Source organism: Podarcis liolepis (assembly GCF_965112155.1).
Source record: "Podarcis liolepis genome assembly, chromosome: 13".
Lineage (NCBI taxonomy): Eukaryota > Metazoa > Chordata > Lepidosauria > Squamata > Lacertidae > Podarcis > Podarcis liolepis.
This window is the reverse complement of record NC_139573.1, coordinates 16,406,033-16,422,976: the sequence shown is the minus strand read 5'-3', so window position 1 is coordinate 16,422,976 and position 16,944 is coordinate 16,406,033. Positions and strand designations below refer to the sequence as shown.

The following is a 16,944-nucleotide window of genomic DNA, read 5'->3' as shown; positions in this document are numbered from 1 at the left end:
AATTTGGTCTAAGTTCTAAACCTGTAGGGTTCAAGGGAGTGATAATTCAACAGCAGCTGGAATGCTTAAAAATACAGCTTCACTTCTTAAAATGCCACTGAACATTTGCAGAATACCTTCTATATGCCAGATTTCTTTCTAGCCAATTTATTTTGTGAACTTGCTTCTTATTCAGCATTACTCACAGGATTTAAACAGGGTAAATTATATCGGGATTACCATTTAGGCTGCAATCCTAAACCCACTTACTTGGTAAGTGCCATTGAACCCAGTAGCATTTACTTATGAGTAGACATGGTTAGGCATGTGTTTTTTGTAGCATAAGCACATTCTAGTCTATATAAAGTAGTGGCACAATAAATGTGTTGTTAATCGTTAGAATCATGTTTTTGTCTTATCATAATTAGTGTAGTGTTATTGCAAAGGAGTGCAGCCTTATGATTTAATTCCATGTAAGTGAAAGAACCAACAGCTTACTTTATGGTGTCTCTAATTATTTTACAGGAATGGCTTAGTGGTGGCTACTAATGCAATCCTCCGCATTTTTATTGAGCTGTAAGTGTGTTCTGCGCACCTTGCTGTCATGTTTAGTTAGGTGCTAATTATTATTTTTTTACAGTTGCCATTCTTAGGTGTCCGCAGTATCTTTGCCAGGTGGATAAGGTGGAAATCAGGCTTTGGCCTTTCCTGTGAACTTGGCTGCCATGCCACTAGGCCAGCTGTAACAGAATGCATGGCTTATGGAGTGCATTCTGTCTGTCACTTTAGTGACTATCTTGCTGGGACTCTGGTTAGTTCACTTTCAGTTCCAGTAGAAAATGGAGCAACTCCCATAAGCCTGTGAACCTGGTCTTATCATTATGCAGCCACTTCCAAAGGTATTTCCCCCCCACCTCTGTACACAGGTATTTCAAGTGTTGCAAGCAGCCCCTTAACATGCGGAATTTGTCTCTGGATTCAGTCGGCGCTCAGGACAGTGGTGGAAGTTAACACAACTACTACCGTCACTTTAGAATTACTATTTGCTTTATTAAAAACCCTTCATTGTGAGAGCAACATCTGATTCTCATCCTTCCCAAAAAACAAATAGATGCTTACATACTTATTTTAAAAAGATGTGCAAATACAGGTTGTCAGGGAAGACCAATAATATGTCTATGATTCGACAGCAGCAAACTTACATAAAGCAGTCCCATTCCATTTCTGCCTCACATGCAAGTCATGCTGCATCATAAATAAATCTTCAAGCTAAGGCAGGACATTTCATTTAGCAGTAATGTTGCCCTGATTATGTTTCCCGCAACTTTTTATCACGCGCACACACACACACATATATATATATATATACACACACACACACACACATACATACATACATACATAGACATGCACACACTCCACCAATGGAGAGATTCATTGATCACACACAGAAACATGAGTGAGGTTACCATTCAAAGAATCCAAGCCAGTCAAGGGAAGTTGCAGTCCGGTCAGCACACAAAGATGACCAAGTCCTCAGCCAGGGGTCAAAATGTGGCAGCTAATTAAGAAACATGGTTCGGTCCCGTCACTCCATCTTTTCAGTCTGAGCTTCAAGGAGGCATCAGGAAAACATGTCGTCTTAGTTGCCCCCAAACACACATGTCAAGGGCCACAAGAATCCAGGAAGCAAAAAGTAGATTGGGTGCCATGGAACCACCTGGAGCGTCACAGATCCCCTAGAGACAGATGCTGCTTCCACAGACACATCGCTGAGTGTCACTTCTTTAACACTGGTCTTGATCCAATCACGGTGGACTACTGAGGCTTTAACACAAAGGCAGTGTCGGTTGGGCTCCCTAGATGACACTCCACACTACCTCCAGCCAGTAGGCACCATAGAAGGGGGTGTTTGAGGGTATAGTTTATACCCAACTCCATGAGGTATCGGAATCAGTGGGATATCGGACAATGGTTTGAACTGGACCCTAAGAAACAGGTGTAGGGTTCAGCTAACTGATTCGGCTTAGAGGGAGCCAACTCACATTCTAGGATGAGACCAGGCAGCAAAGCCACTGGTGTGCCAGTAGAATCTGTGGAGCTTCTCAGGACTGAAGCTGCAATGGTTAGCAGGAGCAAAGACCCCAAAAAGAACCACGAAGGCACCCTGTTACAGACTGGAAAGGGTGGAGGGAAGCTGAGGGGCGACAACCAGAAGGCAGATCGAGATAAATGGATTTGGGTGAAGAATACATTGGTAACAATGGTGAAATCCAGGATTAGTGAGAACCAAGACCCAGAGAGCAGATCAGGACCCGGCATGATGAGGAGACAAAGACAACTTAATTTGAGTCTGCCCTCAACAAGAGGCAATGAGGTGGTTGCCATTCATGGCTTCTGTAATTGTGCTGAGGCAGGGCAAGTTCTCCAGCAGCAGGCCCAGGGGATTGTCATAAATTAACATGTCAAAGGGAACAAAAGGGAAGGAGGAAACAGCAAGTTGGAATGTAAGGTATATATACTAAGCAGACCTTGAGTGCACATTGGACTGAACCTTCGTGGCTTGGCAGAACCCTCTGCTCCAGAACAAGGCTGCCGTTTTGTAATCGTACCAAGAGCATCACATGCTTCCAGAGAGCAAAGCGAAAAAACCTGAGGCATGGCAGAATGTGAAATAGTGGGACCACCCACTTGAGCACAGAGTAGGAAGGGACTGCTCTCCCCCCGCTACACAATCAGTCATTTGGCCCACTTGAGGGACGATTCATAAGAAATAGTGGAAGGTCTGAAGGAAGAGGACAAGAAGAGGCAGGCTGGACATGCGGGCCCAGGACGCAGCGCTGCCCGATGCAGGGTTTGTCGGCTTGATGGGACGGGACCAGCCTGGCTGAGGCTGGATGTCATCGTAAGGTCCAGGCCGGCTAGTGTCAGGAGTGTCAGAGCACATGCCCTCCTCCGAGATGGGCTGCACGTCGGAGGTCACTTGGCTGAGCTGCACCTCTGGAACATTTGCCTGAATCCAGTCGGCATAGGTTGAGATGCGGCTGTAGATTCCAGGCCTGTTGGGGGCTCCACATTCGTCCCCCCAACTCACCACTCCGGCCAGCAGCCAAGCATTGCCAATACGACAGGAAAGGGGTCCTCCAGAGTCACCCTAGAGGGGGAAATGGTTATTAGATTGGGGATAAATAATAATAATAATTTATATGCCACCCATCTGGCTGCATTGCCCCAGCCACTCTGGCTTCCAACTAATTATTAAACCACTGTAAAACAGAACACATTTAAAACTTCCTTATACAGGGCTGCCTTCAGATGTCTTTTAAAAGTCATATAGTTGTTTATTTCCTTGACATCTGACGGGAGGGCGTTCCACAGTGCAGGTGCAGCTACCGAGAAGGCCCTCTGTTTCCCTGTAACCTCACTTCTCTCAGTGAGGGAAATGCCAGAAGGCTGACTGTGAGCAGCTGGACTTGAGAGTACTCTTCCACAGGCAGCTATTTGGAAGGATCCGAGTGAGTTAAGGGGGTCGGCATCGCCCAAAGTATACCCTCAAGAACTATTCAACGTGGTCCCCACCTACATTGCAACCCTAGCCCATCAGCCAGTCGTAGCCTGCCAGGGCTTCCAGCTAAGCCCACAAGGCAGTTTTTCCAGAACCACCCTGGAATCAGGTGTCAATCAGGTGACATCAGCTGACAGGTGGGAGTTTGGCCCTGCTTAGCTCAGTCGGGTGAGCAAGTTTCCTGTCAGGAACTCATGGGCACAGTTGATCCCTGCAGAAATCAGGATCAAACACTCCCGCCCATCCGCTGAAGGGCAAGGAGTTCAATCCTGCTTTATGACGATCTCCTCCCCTATCCAGCTAGCCAACTTCGATAAAATCTCAGGTGACTGACAGGTGGGTGGGTGATTTTGCTCACCCAGCAAATTTGGCCAGCCAGAGCAGTCAGGGAGGGAGAAAAAAGATCTGTCTCACTGGGCCAAAAAAGGACTCTATACCCTGTTCTACATGGAATAAAGATGGTGCAGTGCAGGACTGGCAAGAATTTTCCCCAGCCTGTCAAATGATCACTTATAGTGAATTGCCTGAGAAGGGCTACAAAGTGCCCCATAACCAAGGGAAAAAAGGGGGCATAGTGCATGTTTATACAAGAAAAGAGGGTTCTAATCTATGAGTTGCTACAGCACTTTCTTTCCAGACATCTATGCAATGTATAAACAGGTGCTGGCTGAAGCTAAACATCAAAAGGCCATCAGCCTTGGCCTTTTGTACAGTGCCGAATCTGGGTCTCACCGCCTCATTCTAAAATGCCACCCCCTTTCCTCAACAAACGGGCACCCCCAGCCTCCCCTCTCCTCCTGCCTGATCTCACCTGGCATGCGTCCTTCATCCCCTCAGCAAAGCCAGCACAGATCATGTCGTCGTGGACGGTGAGGGGATCCTCCGGATCAGGGTTTCGCCTGTACAGGCACTTGCAAGTGTCTAGCCCAATAATGGGCACTTCAAGCTGCTGCAGCGTCTTGGGTGTGGGGAGGCTTGCTAAAGGAAGAAACGAAACTCAGAGTCAGTGCCCAGATGCTGCAGTGGGGACTGGTAGGGCAGGAGGCCAACAGTAGGTTCAGCCAGCACCAATGGCGGGCAAAGGCGACTCAATCTAATTTTGTCCCTATCTTCCTCTCTGCCAAGTTCTACGAGGAGCAACACCGAGTCCAAGGAGGAGGAGGAAGCTGACAGCTGGTGCCACTCCTGGGCTGACTGGAAGCAAGGCTGCAGAGCAAGTGGGGGCAGGCTAAGGGCAGTGGGGCAGCTCCCCATTCACTCTAATGGACCAGCTTCTTTTTGTGTCCCGGGTGGCAAGGTGTTTGCCTTTGCGTTGGGAGTGCAGATGAATAAGTGCCTGGTCATTCTGGAAGCCAGACTCCCTAATCTGCAGCTACGGACTCCTTTCCTACAGCTGAGGCTCTGTCTGTATCAAGATACGGACGATAAACAAAGGCACTCATCCCATATGCAGAGGAAACCACTTCATTGTCTCTTCACATGCCCCAGGCCTAAGCCTCCATGCTGAGATATGAAGGCCTTTTTGGGTGGAGGGGATGGAGGAGAGAGATGGGGACTGAGCCCTGACTGCACAAGGGAAACATTGGCATTACAGAGGATTAGCTGTGCCACCCCCCCTATTCCAGATGTGGTCGCATCATAGTGCCAGAACAAGTTCCGCCAATCTAAGGACCATGACTCCAATAGGAAAACAATTTCTTCCTTACTGGAGACAAGCACGTTCCCCCAGCCGGTGACGGTGCATTTCATGCCGGCGGGGAAGACGACAGAAGAGGCGGGCAGGCAGATGGGCCGGATTGTTCGGCTGTAGTTCACTGCCTTCTTGAGCTTCACCAGGGCAATGTCCCCTTTAGAGCCTTCTTCTTCCACGTAGTCAGGGTGCTTAATCACTTGCTCCACCTGCATAACTTGCAGGTCGTTTGGGGGGTCATTCAGCCGATGGACCCCCAGGATGACATCGTAGTCTTCAATTTCAGCCTTCCTGCAAAAAGGAGAGGAAGCAATATGCTCGTATTAAAATGCATTTCTAAGATGCAAAAGGAGGTCGTTGCTAAGGGTCTAAGAGTACCTGTGCTAGGGGTTCACATATCCAATGGTAGCCAGACTGATGTCTTTAGCACATGGGGAGGGAGAGAAAGCAACAGTCTTCCATTTAATTCTGCCCCAGAAACTAGTATTTAGAGGTGAACTTTTCTTAACGTGGAGATTCCATTTAACCTGCACGGAGGGCAGTCATGGATTGACCTTGTTTATGACATTTGTATTCTGCCCGATAAAGTTATCTGGGAAGCTTATGATAAACAAGAAAACCATTTTGATACAAATAAGCCATGAAACCATAAATTCAAAAAGATAAATATGTGAAAAACAAAATTCATCACACAGCCCAAATTAAGGCAATATATTTTTTAAAAAAATATTGAAAGACCCAGATTGCAAGAGTTATTTAGAAAATATTCTGAAACTAAAAATACCACAAATATAGCACCAAGCAAGCTTTACTAGGAAGCCTGCTCCATTGGACAGGGGGCCACTACTGAAAAGGCCCTCTCCCTGGTACAGATCCATTCTACATGAATGTGTCTCCCCATTTTTCAGACGCGATCTAGGAAGGACTGTCCAAGTTAGAGGTACAGAACCATAAGAAGGGAAAGCAGAGACCTTGAAGTTGTTCATTAACAAGTTAGCACTAGGCAGACACACAAGGATATACTGTACTCTATAGGTAATGATTAAAATCTAACATAGCATAGTTCCTATGAGACTAAGCGGTGAGTTGGGCAGTGGGAAGGATCGGGTCTCCAGTGCAAATCTTGCCTCTGCCATAGGTGATGTTGGAAAAACCATTCTCTCTCAACCCTCACTATCTGAAATATATATATATAATAGCACGAGCCCACCTTTCAGGGTCTTTTCAAATTTCACATACCGGGACATCATCTTCTGGCAGTGCTTTGAACACTGCTCAGAAGCACCATGCAAATGCTAAAGCCAACATTTTTAGCATCCTCATCAGTAAACCAAGCTCTCGAATTATGAGAAGGCTGCAGAATAGTGTCTGCACGCCTCGCCAGCTTTCTATTATTTAAACCAAGCATAGGCAAACTCGGCCCTCCAGATGTTTTGGGACTACAATTCCCATCATTCCTGACCACTGGTCCTGTTGGTTAGGGATGATGGGAGTTGTAGTCCCATAACATCTGCAGGGCCGAGTTTGCCTATGCCTGATTTAAACCTCCTATCCAAAAGGCATTGCCTGCTCTCTTCCCCAACACCCACAACAGCATCTTATTCCACGGATGCCTTGCACTTACGCAGGGAAGCAATGTGCCGCTGTGACTAGCCACTGGGGGGCAATGAGAGACGCTCCGCAGAGGTGACGGCCGCCGCTGCTGCTGGTCAGGGATACCTGCCAGGGCCACTGCCCATGCTCGGCGTTCATGCCACCCATGATTCGCCCCATAGCGGGCACTCCACAGAATCCTGCAGACATAAAGACATTTTGCAGAGTGAAAAGACGTTCCAGAAATCACCCACATCACATGTTCTTTTGTACACAACGATCAGACAACATGATGGGCTTGTGTACCCACGGCGCTGCATCCTATTATGTTTCTCCTTCTGTGTGGGGAAGGGCCATGGCTCACTGGAAGGGCATCTATCTGTCTTGCATGTGGAAGTTCCCAAGTTCAATCCCCGGTGTCTCCAGGTAGGGCCTGGGAAAGCTTTTGCCCAAAATCCCAGGCAGCCATCAGGACTCAGTGTAAACAATACTGAGCTAAACTGACCAAAGGTATGATTTGGTATAAGGCAGCTTCCTATGTTATTCGTTCATATAATTTATATACTGCTTGGCTGTAAGAAGAACCCCGAAAGTGGTTCCTATATGCTTCCGGTGTTCCCACCATTCAATAAGAGGTAGAAAAGGCATTCTGAAAATCTCTCAGAACTGCATTTTTAAATATGGAAGCCTATATTTGGAGACCTTATATGGCTGCAGAGATGGGACTGAATGTGTATGCACAATGCCTACTGAAATCTCAGAGACCACGGAGCTGACTGAAGAAGATTCCTACTGTGTTGAAGGCAGGGTTTTAAGTGTAAAAAAGTTGCTTTCTAGACTCTAGGAAGTGAATTTGGAACCTAAATAATAATTGGTATGAGCAGAGGAGGGAGGGTTAAATTAATATATGAGAAAACAGGGAAGGTAATCAATGTATGTCCATTGTTGACATACTTAATGGTGTGCAGTGTTGTTCTTTTTAAAAAATAAAATAAAAATTCACACCCATTCATGCAAAATTCAATTATCTTACCTGGTTGGGTACTGTTGGCTCCAATGGCTGCAGAGTGGGAGCATGAGAAGAATACTGTGAAATTAAAAAAGAAGTAGAGTTATAAAGACAAGTTGCAACATTTTGATTACAATAAAACAAGCAGCACTTAAATATTTTCACATTTAAAAACAAAACAAAAAACAAATTACTTGAAAACTCATTCCAGCTATGACCTGGTTTGCACTTCAACACTAAGACGATCCTTAGCCTTAATGCAATGAACAAACATGCCGCTTCCTGGAAAAGGATCATAGCTGCTGTGCTCCTTCTCTGCACCTCTTGTTGCTGTGTTGCTCTGAGCCAAACCATGGTTTGGCTTATCATGTCCAAACCCAGGCTCATGGTCTCTCTTGCTCCAGCAAAGGGTGAGCTATAACCAAGGTTTGTTCTAGGGTTTACAGCTTATGGGTTTGGACATGCTGAACTAAAGTTTAATTCAAAGAAGTGCAACAGCGGAACCACCAGAGGAGGAGGAGAGAAGCTGCTGCCATCCCCTCTCCAGGAGCCTGCATGTTGGCTTATTTGCCTTAAGCCATGGTTTAGCTTAGCACTACATATGAACAAACATTTGCCTGATCAAGATCCCACTTTTATGTTTCTGTTTCCGAGTACTGCAACATCTTTAAGTCACCAGGCCTCACTTTGTCTCAAGTAATCAAACACAAGAATCCTGTCCTCTACACTGATCTGTTACAATTCACTAAAACCCTTCCCCATGCTAGAGTTGCTGGAATATTTCTGAGAATTTTGGGAAAATCTAGCGGAGTGCTTGTTCCGATTGTATGATTTCAGGCTCCAGAGTGAATGAGTGAGAGACAGACTGCTCCCTCAAGGAGAAAGAAAAAATCTGCACACAGGACAAGGCTAGGTACAACCCTTCTTTTAACATGCTATTGTTTCAGTGAAACAGTATTCTGACTTGAAACCGGCATGGCAGCCAAAAGTGGTGCAGCCTAAGAAAAGCTCTACCAAAATACCACTTGATTCTGCCAATCGTATAGACTGGCGCTTCAATCCCAGGTCAGATAGTAAGGCAAGTGTGTGCAAATGAGCAGCAGCCAGAAATTACACAGGAATAACCTTCCCTCGCTGCTGCACCTCTGCACCAGGAAGCTGCACCTACAGAATGTTTCCTCTGTTGCAATAGGCACAGCTTGCCACCCGGGGAAAAGAAAAAGAGGTGGCTGCAGAAGTCATAGTTTCTGAGCACATCAGGCCCCATGCATGTTTCATTTTGGAAATTACACACCAGGGGACGTTGTCATGCTGACGAAGAGAGAAAGGTGATTTCTCCCAGGCCTTTCTGACGTTTCCTCCCTAGGCTGTACTTTCTACAACCTATGAGAAGGAAGCCAGGGTGTGCCTCTCTGCTCCTGCTGCCCCAGTTTCTCTTGCCACAGCTGTGGCTTCCCAAGGATTTGTTTCCCGCCCTGCTTGTCGGCCTAGATTGGCTTTCTAAAATCCCGCAGTGTCGATGATTCCTGGGAGATGAGTCTGAGCGGACTTGGGAGAGCAGCCAGCCAGAGAGTCACTGGGGACACGGAGAGGGAGAAGAGGGGAACCTGAATAGGCAAATGAGAATGAAGAAGTTCTTGACAGTTTCCTCCCCGAAACTGTCAAGGATAAGGCTATACATCATATTTAGCCCCTCTACAAGGCTCGAGTTGTCAAGCTTGTGTTTCCACACATTTTTGTTTTTCTAATGTCAGGCACTTTGTGCTTATGAAAAAATATATATTATGGACAGCATTGGCCATTTCATTTCCTGACTTTTTGGTTAACGCAAAATTGGGTGTCTGAGCAAACTCCCACTGCTGATCCTGGAGGCAATATATAGCTATCTTGGCTAGTAGCCATTGACAGTCTTATCCATTTGTCTATTCCCTTCTTGTCTCCATCGAAGTTGGTGACCACCTTATGGCATTCCAAGGAAGGTCTTCCTTTTGGCTTCTAAGGAAGCATTGCAAACTTTCAACCAACTGAATCTCTGCCTTTCACAACAGGTCAGTATGCAGACAGGAATGGGAAATTAGTATTTCTATGCTGTCCAAAACTTCCTCTGCCCGTTTCTGCACCCTGAGCTGCAGTTGAGAGTAAGGATGGGGAACCCAGGCCCTACAGATGTTGTTGGTACTCCCATCAGTCCCAGCCAACATAGCTAATGGTCAGGGATGGGAGTCATGGCCCTCCAGATGTTGGTGGCCTATAGGTTCCCTATCCCTATCTTAAAGACACAAGAGCAGGCCAGGTGGTTTCTTTCTGGTTCTCTGGGTGATCAAACACTGGGCAAGCAGATATCTAAGACGCAATTCAGAGCAGTATGGTTTTGTCACAACTAATCTGAAAAATGAAATGGCTCTTTGAGGAATAAAAGCATCTTAGCCATTAAACCCCAGTGGCCTGTTTGTTGACCTCCTCTTTCATAATTAAAATATGACTTGGTGCCAAAGTTTACATGCTGTTGCCACAGCAAGTCCCTTGAGGTCCTATGAAGTCTGCATCATAGGTTTCCAACTTAGAAGGGGTCAACGCTCTAGGGGCTGCTGGTTCTAAACTGGAAAGGGCATCTTCTGGTCAAGTTGGTAAGAGTTTTGCGCAATTTACTTGTTTTTGTACCACAAAGGGGCTTACGGAATTAAAACAACAATTGAAATAGGAAGCATGCAGAATTAGCAGAAGCACAAATCAATCAGAAGGAGCAGCAGATAAAGCCACATCCAAAGCAACATTAAACAAATACAAGTGTGGTATAAAAGGCAGGCTGAAACAAAGCAAGTCTTCAATAAACCCTAAAAGAAAAAGGTCCAGCAAAAATTCACAGGGAGAGAGTTTTGCAGCACCACTACTGAAAAGGCCCTGTCATGGGAACTCTGATACAAGTAGACAAAGAATGCCTAAGCCACATTTGATGCCCAAAGCATTTTTCTCTCTCCTTAACAGACATTTGCGGTTGGCCTCATCTTGTATCTTCTAGCTACGTAATGTTGAACACGAGAATCAGCAGGTTTTGAACTGGGCTCTCAAGCATGAAAATCCTCCTGCAAGAGGCCCAGTTGTGTTCTGTTGGTACTTTTGAGCCACCAACTCTGACCTCCCGTGACAGTGCTTTTAAGTGAAAACAGATAGCAACCCTCTAGGGGGCGCTACATTCAGCATGCACCTAGTCTCCATTGGCCCTCAAAATATCCTGGGTTTGGCCCAGATTTTGGTGGACTTACTCAGCTGAACTATCAAAACAACAACAACAGAGACCTCCACCCACAAACCGACACCAAGAAAGGCCCCACAAAACAAGCTGATTCCAGGCATCCTGGCCAGTCCTCATACACACACTGCAGCTATTTTGGCTCTGCCATCAAGAGGTTGCGGTGAGATGAGCAAGTAGGACATTTAAAAATAGAGGCAGGCCCAACTGGTTGGGTAACCTACCAATGACGTCCGAGCCTGCCCCACCCTCAGAGACAAAATGTCACAGAAAGAAACCAGCCTGAACTATCCTTGCCCTCTTGCTCTACCCCACCTCCTGGGGCTCAGCCAGGTCAGCCAGGGCACACCTGCAGGACACCAGGCAGTTGAAGGTGCCCTTCTCAATTCATCCCCGGGGCAAATTTGTGCCATTCAGTAGAGTTCCCATCAATATACTTTCCCACATGTCACATTTTGACCTGGAAAGTTCCAGTTTGCCTTATTCTCTTTCTAGAGAACACCTTTCACAGCTACGTGACGGACAGAATTTCAACAGGCGAAGCTTTGCGGGAAATGGAGTTGCAGTAACAAAGAAAGAAGCCCCACAGTAAAAAATTCTGTCTCCCTGTTAGGAACGTGGAGGATGTTTACAGGCAATGCCGTGAGGGATGTGTTAGCAGAGATTTGCTGAAGAACAAAAAAAGCTTTAGGGGAAAACCTGAAGAGAGGGCAATCCCCCCAAACAGCTCAGTGAAGACCAAATGAGCTCATTGGCAACAGACCAAGCATCTGTTGAGGGGGGAACAGGGAACCTAGGGCAAGGGAATGGGGTATCCTAGGAAAAAGACATGACTGACTAGTATCCTGAACAGCAGCATTACAGCAATTTATTGCAGGTTCTACAATAAACTTGAACTAACATGATTCTGTCCTGCATGCTTTGCCAGTTTCACTGTGAATACTGAAGCAAGTTTCTAAGAAGAGAGGTGCCAGGAGGAGGTGATACCACTCTACAATCCCAGGGATAAAGCCTGGCCATAATTCTTTAGTGGTAAGAAAGAAGTACTCTGCACATGCTCAGAGGTGGCCTTATCATGTTCTAGGGAATGGAGCATTGCTGCTGAATTCAAGTGTCAGAATTCCACCTTAATAAGTCTTGGTCAAATAAGAAATTCCAGACGAGAGATCCTGACTCTTGTGACTCTGTTTCCAAATGTAATAAATGAACTCTTGCCAGAGGCTGAGGTCAGCACTGGACCCACACCCCAATGAACAATTTGCACAGATCATATTCTCTCCCTCTCTTACACACACACATATACCCTGAACTCCACTGTTCTCAACTGCTTGGCTTCCAGCCACTTTTCCCAAGGGTGTCAGGTTACAAAGAGTTTCGGGGTTGTCAGATAGATAACGGAAGTTTCACAAGTGGGTTGCGCTGTTTGAAAAAGAGTGTTGACGGAGCAGCAACAAAAAAGGCTTTATGCCCTTTGGCTCCTAGGCCAGATTTGTCCACCAGCTCACTAGACCCCACTGTGTTCCCAAGCCTCTGAGAAAGGACTCAGCCCTAAAGTCTTATTCTTTGACAAAGGAACAACTAACACCAGCTCTCACTTATCTTGGAGAAGACAATAGGGTGTTTCAGATTAGAGTGTATGCCTTCCATTGAGCACCATCTGTAGATAACTTTTCTATATCGAGTTGCAACCTTTTCCTCCCCGGCAGAACTCCTGTGCTTTTAACAGTTGCATGGCAGGAAGAAATTCAGCAGGTGCAGTCCTTTCCAGTATGAAGTCGCAGCACGAATTATGAACAATTCACTTATGCAGTTTCTCCTGTTTTCCATTAAAGTCACAGGAACTCCAACAGAAGAAGGAGAAAAAACCCACCATGGCAAAGTTCCCTCCCTCCTCCTTTACTTGGGACAAGTTCCAAGGAAGATACTTCTCTTCTTCCCCTTCCCTTTCTGTGTTTTCCCAAGACTGAAAGGACCTTTGTCCTCTAGGAATGTGGCACCTATTCTACCCCCAACTATGCATACACTGCTTTCAAGAAGGAAGGAAGGAAAGGCTGGGGTGTGTTTGTTTCAATTCTGCACTTTAAAAAGCCATCAGACCACCAGTCACTGTGCGCGCATGCACACACACACACACACAAACAAACACACCCCTACCTCCCCTCCACACATAAACAGAACCTGCTCCCCAACCACCAACTTAAACGTGCCACGCTGGCTTGTCATATGTTCCATTATTTTCGAGGATTCCTTTTAACAGTTGTCATGGTTTCCCTCCTTACAATTTAACAGTGCAATAAAACTCATCTAGGGGACATAATGGATCATCATGCGTGCTGATAAATTTTGGGGCGTGTTTTTTTTTTTTTAACAATATGGCACAGCTCTGGAGTTCAGTTTTAAGCTCTACATATGTCACGCGGTGATGAATTTATTAAAAATGGTGCGAAGCCACAAGCCCTGACAAGAATGCCGTTGAGCATGTCCAGAATACCTTTTTTTTTATATACAAGAGCTACACTCAGCCTCTTCAGATCCTAGGTACGAGGTGGCCAATGCTAAAACAACAGAGCTTCCAAACCAGTACGGGTCCCCACACCTTCCTTTTGAGATTGGCATATATAGCCACGGGTTACTATTGAGGAAGAATGAATCACTCCACAGATACCATGACAAAACACCATGTTATCCTACCGCCACCCCAATACATAACACAGGATGGCTCAGCTTGGGGGTTGCCTCAATGTCCTCTGACCAAGTCACACAGGCTAGGCTATTGCTCCAAGCAAGCAGGTGGCGGGGAGTCTCAAAAGCCACCCCAGTGAGGACTTGAAACTTGGCCCCCATTGCATAGCACCTGCGCCACGCACACTTCCAGACAGCCCAACAGTTGGAAAAGGCCAGTTTGCAGCTCTTCCCCCTCGTGCTTGCCAAACCAGCCACGGCTCTGAAAATGGGAATGCAAGATGGGAAGCGACCGGCAGGCGAAAGGGCTGGGCGCGGGTGGCGGGAACGCAGCGCCCAACCCGCACCCCGGTGCTGGGAAAGGAGGAGGGAGGGAGGCAGGCTAAATCTCCGGAGAGAGAGGCGCTTCTTTTTGCCCGGTACTCACCAGAGACGAAGAGCAGGAGGCCCAGGCCTCCCGGCAAACTCCCCATTTCCTTTGGTCCCCGGTGCGTCGCTGAGACCCGCAGCTGAAGTCAGTCGCGCGTGTGTGCGCGCAAGGGAGCAAGAGCGCGCCAGGTGAGCTCCTTCAGGTAGTCCTGCCGGCAGGTGGAATGAAGGAGGGAGGCTGCGCTCGGGACTCTGCCTTCCTCGGCTGATGGACAAGTTACCCAACCTGTTGGTGACGGGACGGGCTCCCAGCCAGAGCCAGTCAGCTGCCTCTCCTGTGGCTCCTTTGCATGTTTTTACCTTGCTCACCTTGCCTGCCCAGGCTCGGCTGCTTCGCCCCGCCTCCTCCTCTGAACTTGGTGACTTTTTCCAGGCCGGCCACGCCCTTGCTGTCTTGGGGGTGGGCAGGGGGACTACAGTTCCCATCATTCCTAGCCAGTGGGGCCAGGGACCAGGGATGGTGGGAATTGTGGTTCAAGGAGGACCTTAGGTCTTCAAACAAAAACATCTTGGAGGTCCCAGGCCACAGAGAGGTTAGGGTGGCCTCAACCAGAGCCAGGGCTTTTTCGGCTGTGGCTCCAATCTGGTGGAATGCTCTGTCACAAGAAACTAGGGCCCTGCGGGACTTGACATCTTTCCGCAGGGCCTGCAAGACAGAGCTGTTCCACCAGGCCTTTGACCAAGTCACAGTCTGAACCCCCCCCCCCTTTGGTAATACTCACAGAACTCTGGCCCAATGGTTGTCATTAATCTGATTTGAACTGATTTTATAATGAAATGATTTTAGAATGTTGTATCATTTTACTGTTGTTAGCTGCTCTGATCCTGGCTTTGGCTGGGGAGGACGGGATATAAATAAAATTTTATTATTATTATTATTATTAAGGGCATACGGGCAGCCAAGTACGAGTGTGGAAGGAGATAGTAGAGGCCCACCCAACATTTTAACATAGGAAGGCCCATCTATTCCAGCATTATTTGCTTTGTTCTGTTTAGGGCCCTTAAGGCAACAGCTTGTTGTGGTGTTAATTTAGGGGAGGGGGAGGGGGACCAACCAAGAGGTTAGATATGTAAATAAGAGGAGGGGGGAGGGGAGGCCTTCCAAGTGAAGCTGGTTTTCTCTGCTAGTGTTAAATAAACAGCTGTGAGAGGGGCTACTGGCCCTTCCCTTGGGGCCAGAGGCTGGTCTACTTCCTTGTGGCTTGCAAACTTTTTTAGGCCACTGCCCGCTTGGTTCCATAAACTCAAACTCATCCCCAGTGCACCCGCTAAAAAGCGTTATCCAGAAGAGCATTTTGCACAGCCCACTGACAAAGACAGTCACACAATAACATTCCAAACAGTAACAATTAATTGCATTTATTCAAAGTCCATATAAAGCTATTTAGTTTAGTTAACTCAATGAAACGGGTGAACTTGATTAATACCAGCTTTTCAAGGTCTGAATGTTATTTGCCTCTCCAGCACCCCCCTGCTGCCCACTTGTCGCTTGGCATCTGCCTAGATGACCCTACCACCACCACCCACTTTGGGAACCACTGATCTAACCTTTTACTTGTATTATTTTAATCAAAAGTTAGATGTGTTGCTATATATATATATATATATTTGCTTTCGTAGATTTTCACGGGTACAGGAATGCAGGTTTTGGTGTCTTCGGGTGTCTTCCCGTGTAAGAGTTGGGGTGTCTAGGCGACGTTTCGACGAGGTCTCACTCGTCATCTTCAGGCTGGTGTTTTCGGCTTCTTGTTACTGGAACAGAGCAGGATCTCAGTGTTTGAGTTCCTATAAATACTGTTGAGGGGTGTGGTGTATAGCCTCCAACGTTCTGGGCAGAGAGGAAGTTCGTCAAAAAAGAAGAAAAAACTTCCTCTCTTTTCCAACACATGAAAGAAACACGTCAAAAAAGAAGAAAAAACTTCCTCTCTTTTCCAACACATGAAAGAAACAGGACACGAAATTAATTTTGCAGATTCCAAATTGCTCTTTAACATGGAACATCACCACAAGAGAATAATCATGGAAGCCATCGAGATAGAGAAACACCCTCACAACATGAACAAGCGTGACGACACGTCCCGCCTGCCAGACATCTGGAAATTAGCCCTCCCCACAAAAACCGACACCAGAACCAGAGGCACACAGAACGCCATCACCAATCAACCACACCAGACCCAAACCCAGACCCTCTCCACAGATAAATTACAGACACCATCCAGTAGCCAAACCATAGTGGCACCTCCGGATGCTGCACCCCCCTGCAATCCCTACACAGATCTGGCTGGCACAGGGCACAAAACCACAGCTCGCCCCTATACACGAAGCCAAGCCAGAGCACAACTAAGTGCAGTACAGCCATCTTCTCAGAAAAACTCTTCACAAGCTCAAGAGGTCAAGACACGAAAGCTTTAGCAACTAATCCACACTTAATGACCCACCTAAGTGGTACTCAGAATATCACTCAAGAAATCACTCAAGATATCCCTCAAGTAATTAAGGAACAAAAGAAGAAAAGGCACACTAACCTGGGAACTTCCTCTCTGCCCAGAACGTTGGAGGCTATACACCACACCCCCTCAACAGTATTTATAGGAACTCAAACACTGAGATCCTGCTCTGTTCCAGTAACAAGAAGCCGAAAGCACCAGCCTGAAGATGACGAGTGAGACCTCGTCGAAACGTCGCCTAGACACCCCAACTCTTACACGGGAAGACACCCGAAGACACCAAAACCTGCATATATATAT

At 46.9% G+C, this 16,944-nt stretch overlaps 1 protein-coding gene across 1 annotated transcript; it reads right to left on the bottom strand.

The window, feature by feature from the left end:
• Window positions 1-1,008: 1,008 nt before the first annotated feature.
• On the bottom strand, window positions 1,009-14,527 carry PRSS8 (serine protease 8). The gene is made up of 6 exons (XM_083471574.1): window positions 14,196-14,527; window positions 7,861-7,914; window positions 6,859-7,027; window positions 5,251-5,525; window positions 4,356-4,522; window positions 1,009-3,133 (listed from the first exon to the last, which is right to left on the bottom strand). The coding sequence occupies exons 1-6, from the start codon at window positions 14,239-14,241 to the stop codon at window positions 2,744-2,746; spliced, it is 1,101 nt and encodes a 366-aa protein (XP_083327700.1). The 5' UTR covers window positions 14,242-14,527; the 3' UTR covers window positions 1,009-2,743.
• Window positions 14,528-16,944: the final 2,417 nt, after the last annotated feature.

Coding starts and splice junctions, on each gene's coding strand:
- PRSS8 (XM_083471574.1), bottom strand. CDS start 14,241: ATGGGGAGTTTGCCGGGAGGCCTGGGCCTCCTGCTCTTCGTCTCTG. Junction 7,915..14,195: donor CCTCCTGCTCTTCGTCTCTG/GTGAGTACCGGG, acceptor TTAATTTCACAG/TATTCTTCTCATGCTCCCAC. Junction 7,028..7,860: donor AGCCAACAGTACCCAACCAG/GTAAGATAATTG, acceptor TTATGTCTGCAG/GATTCTGTGGAGTGCCCGCT.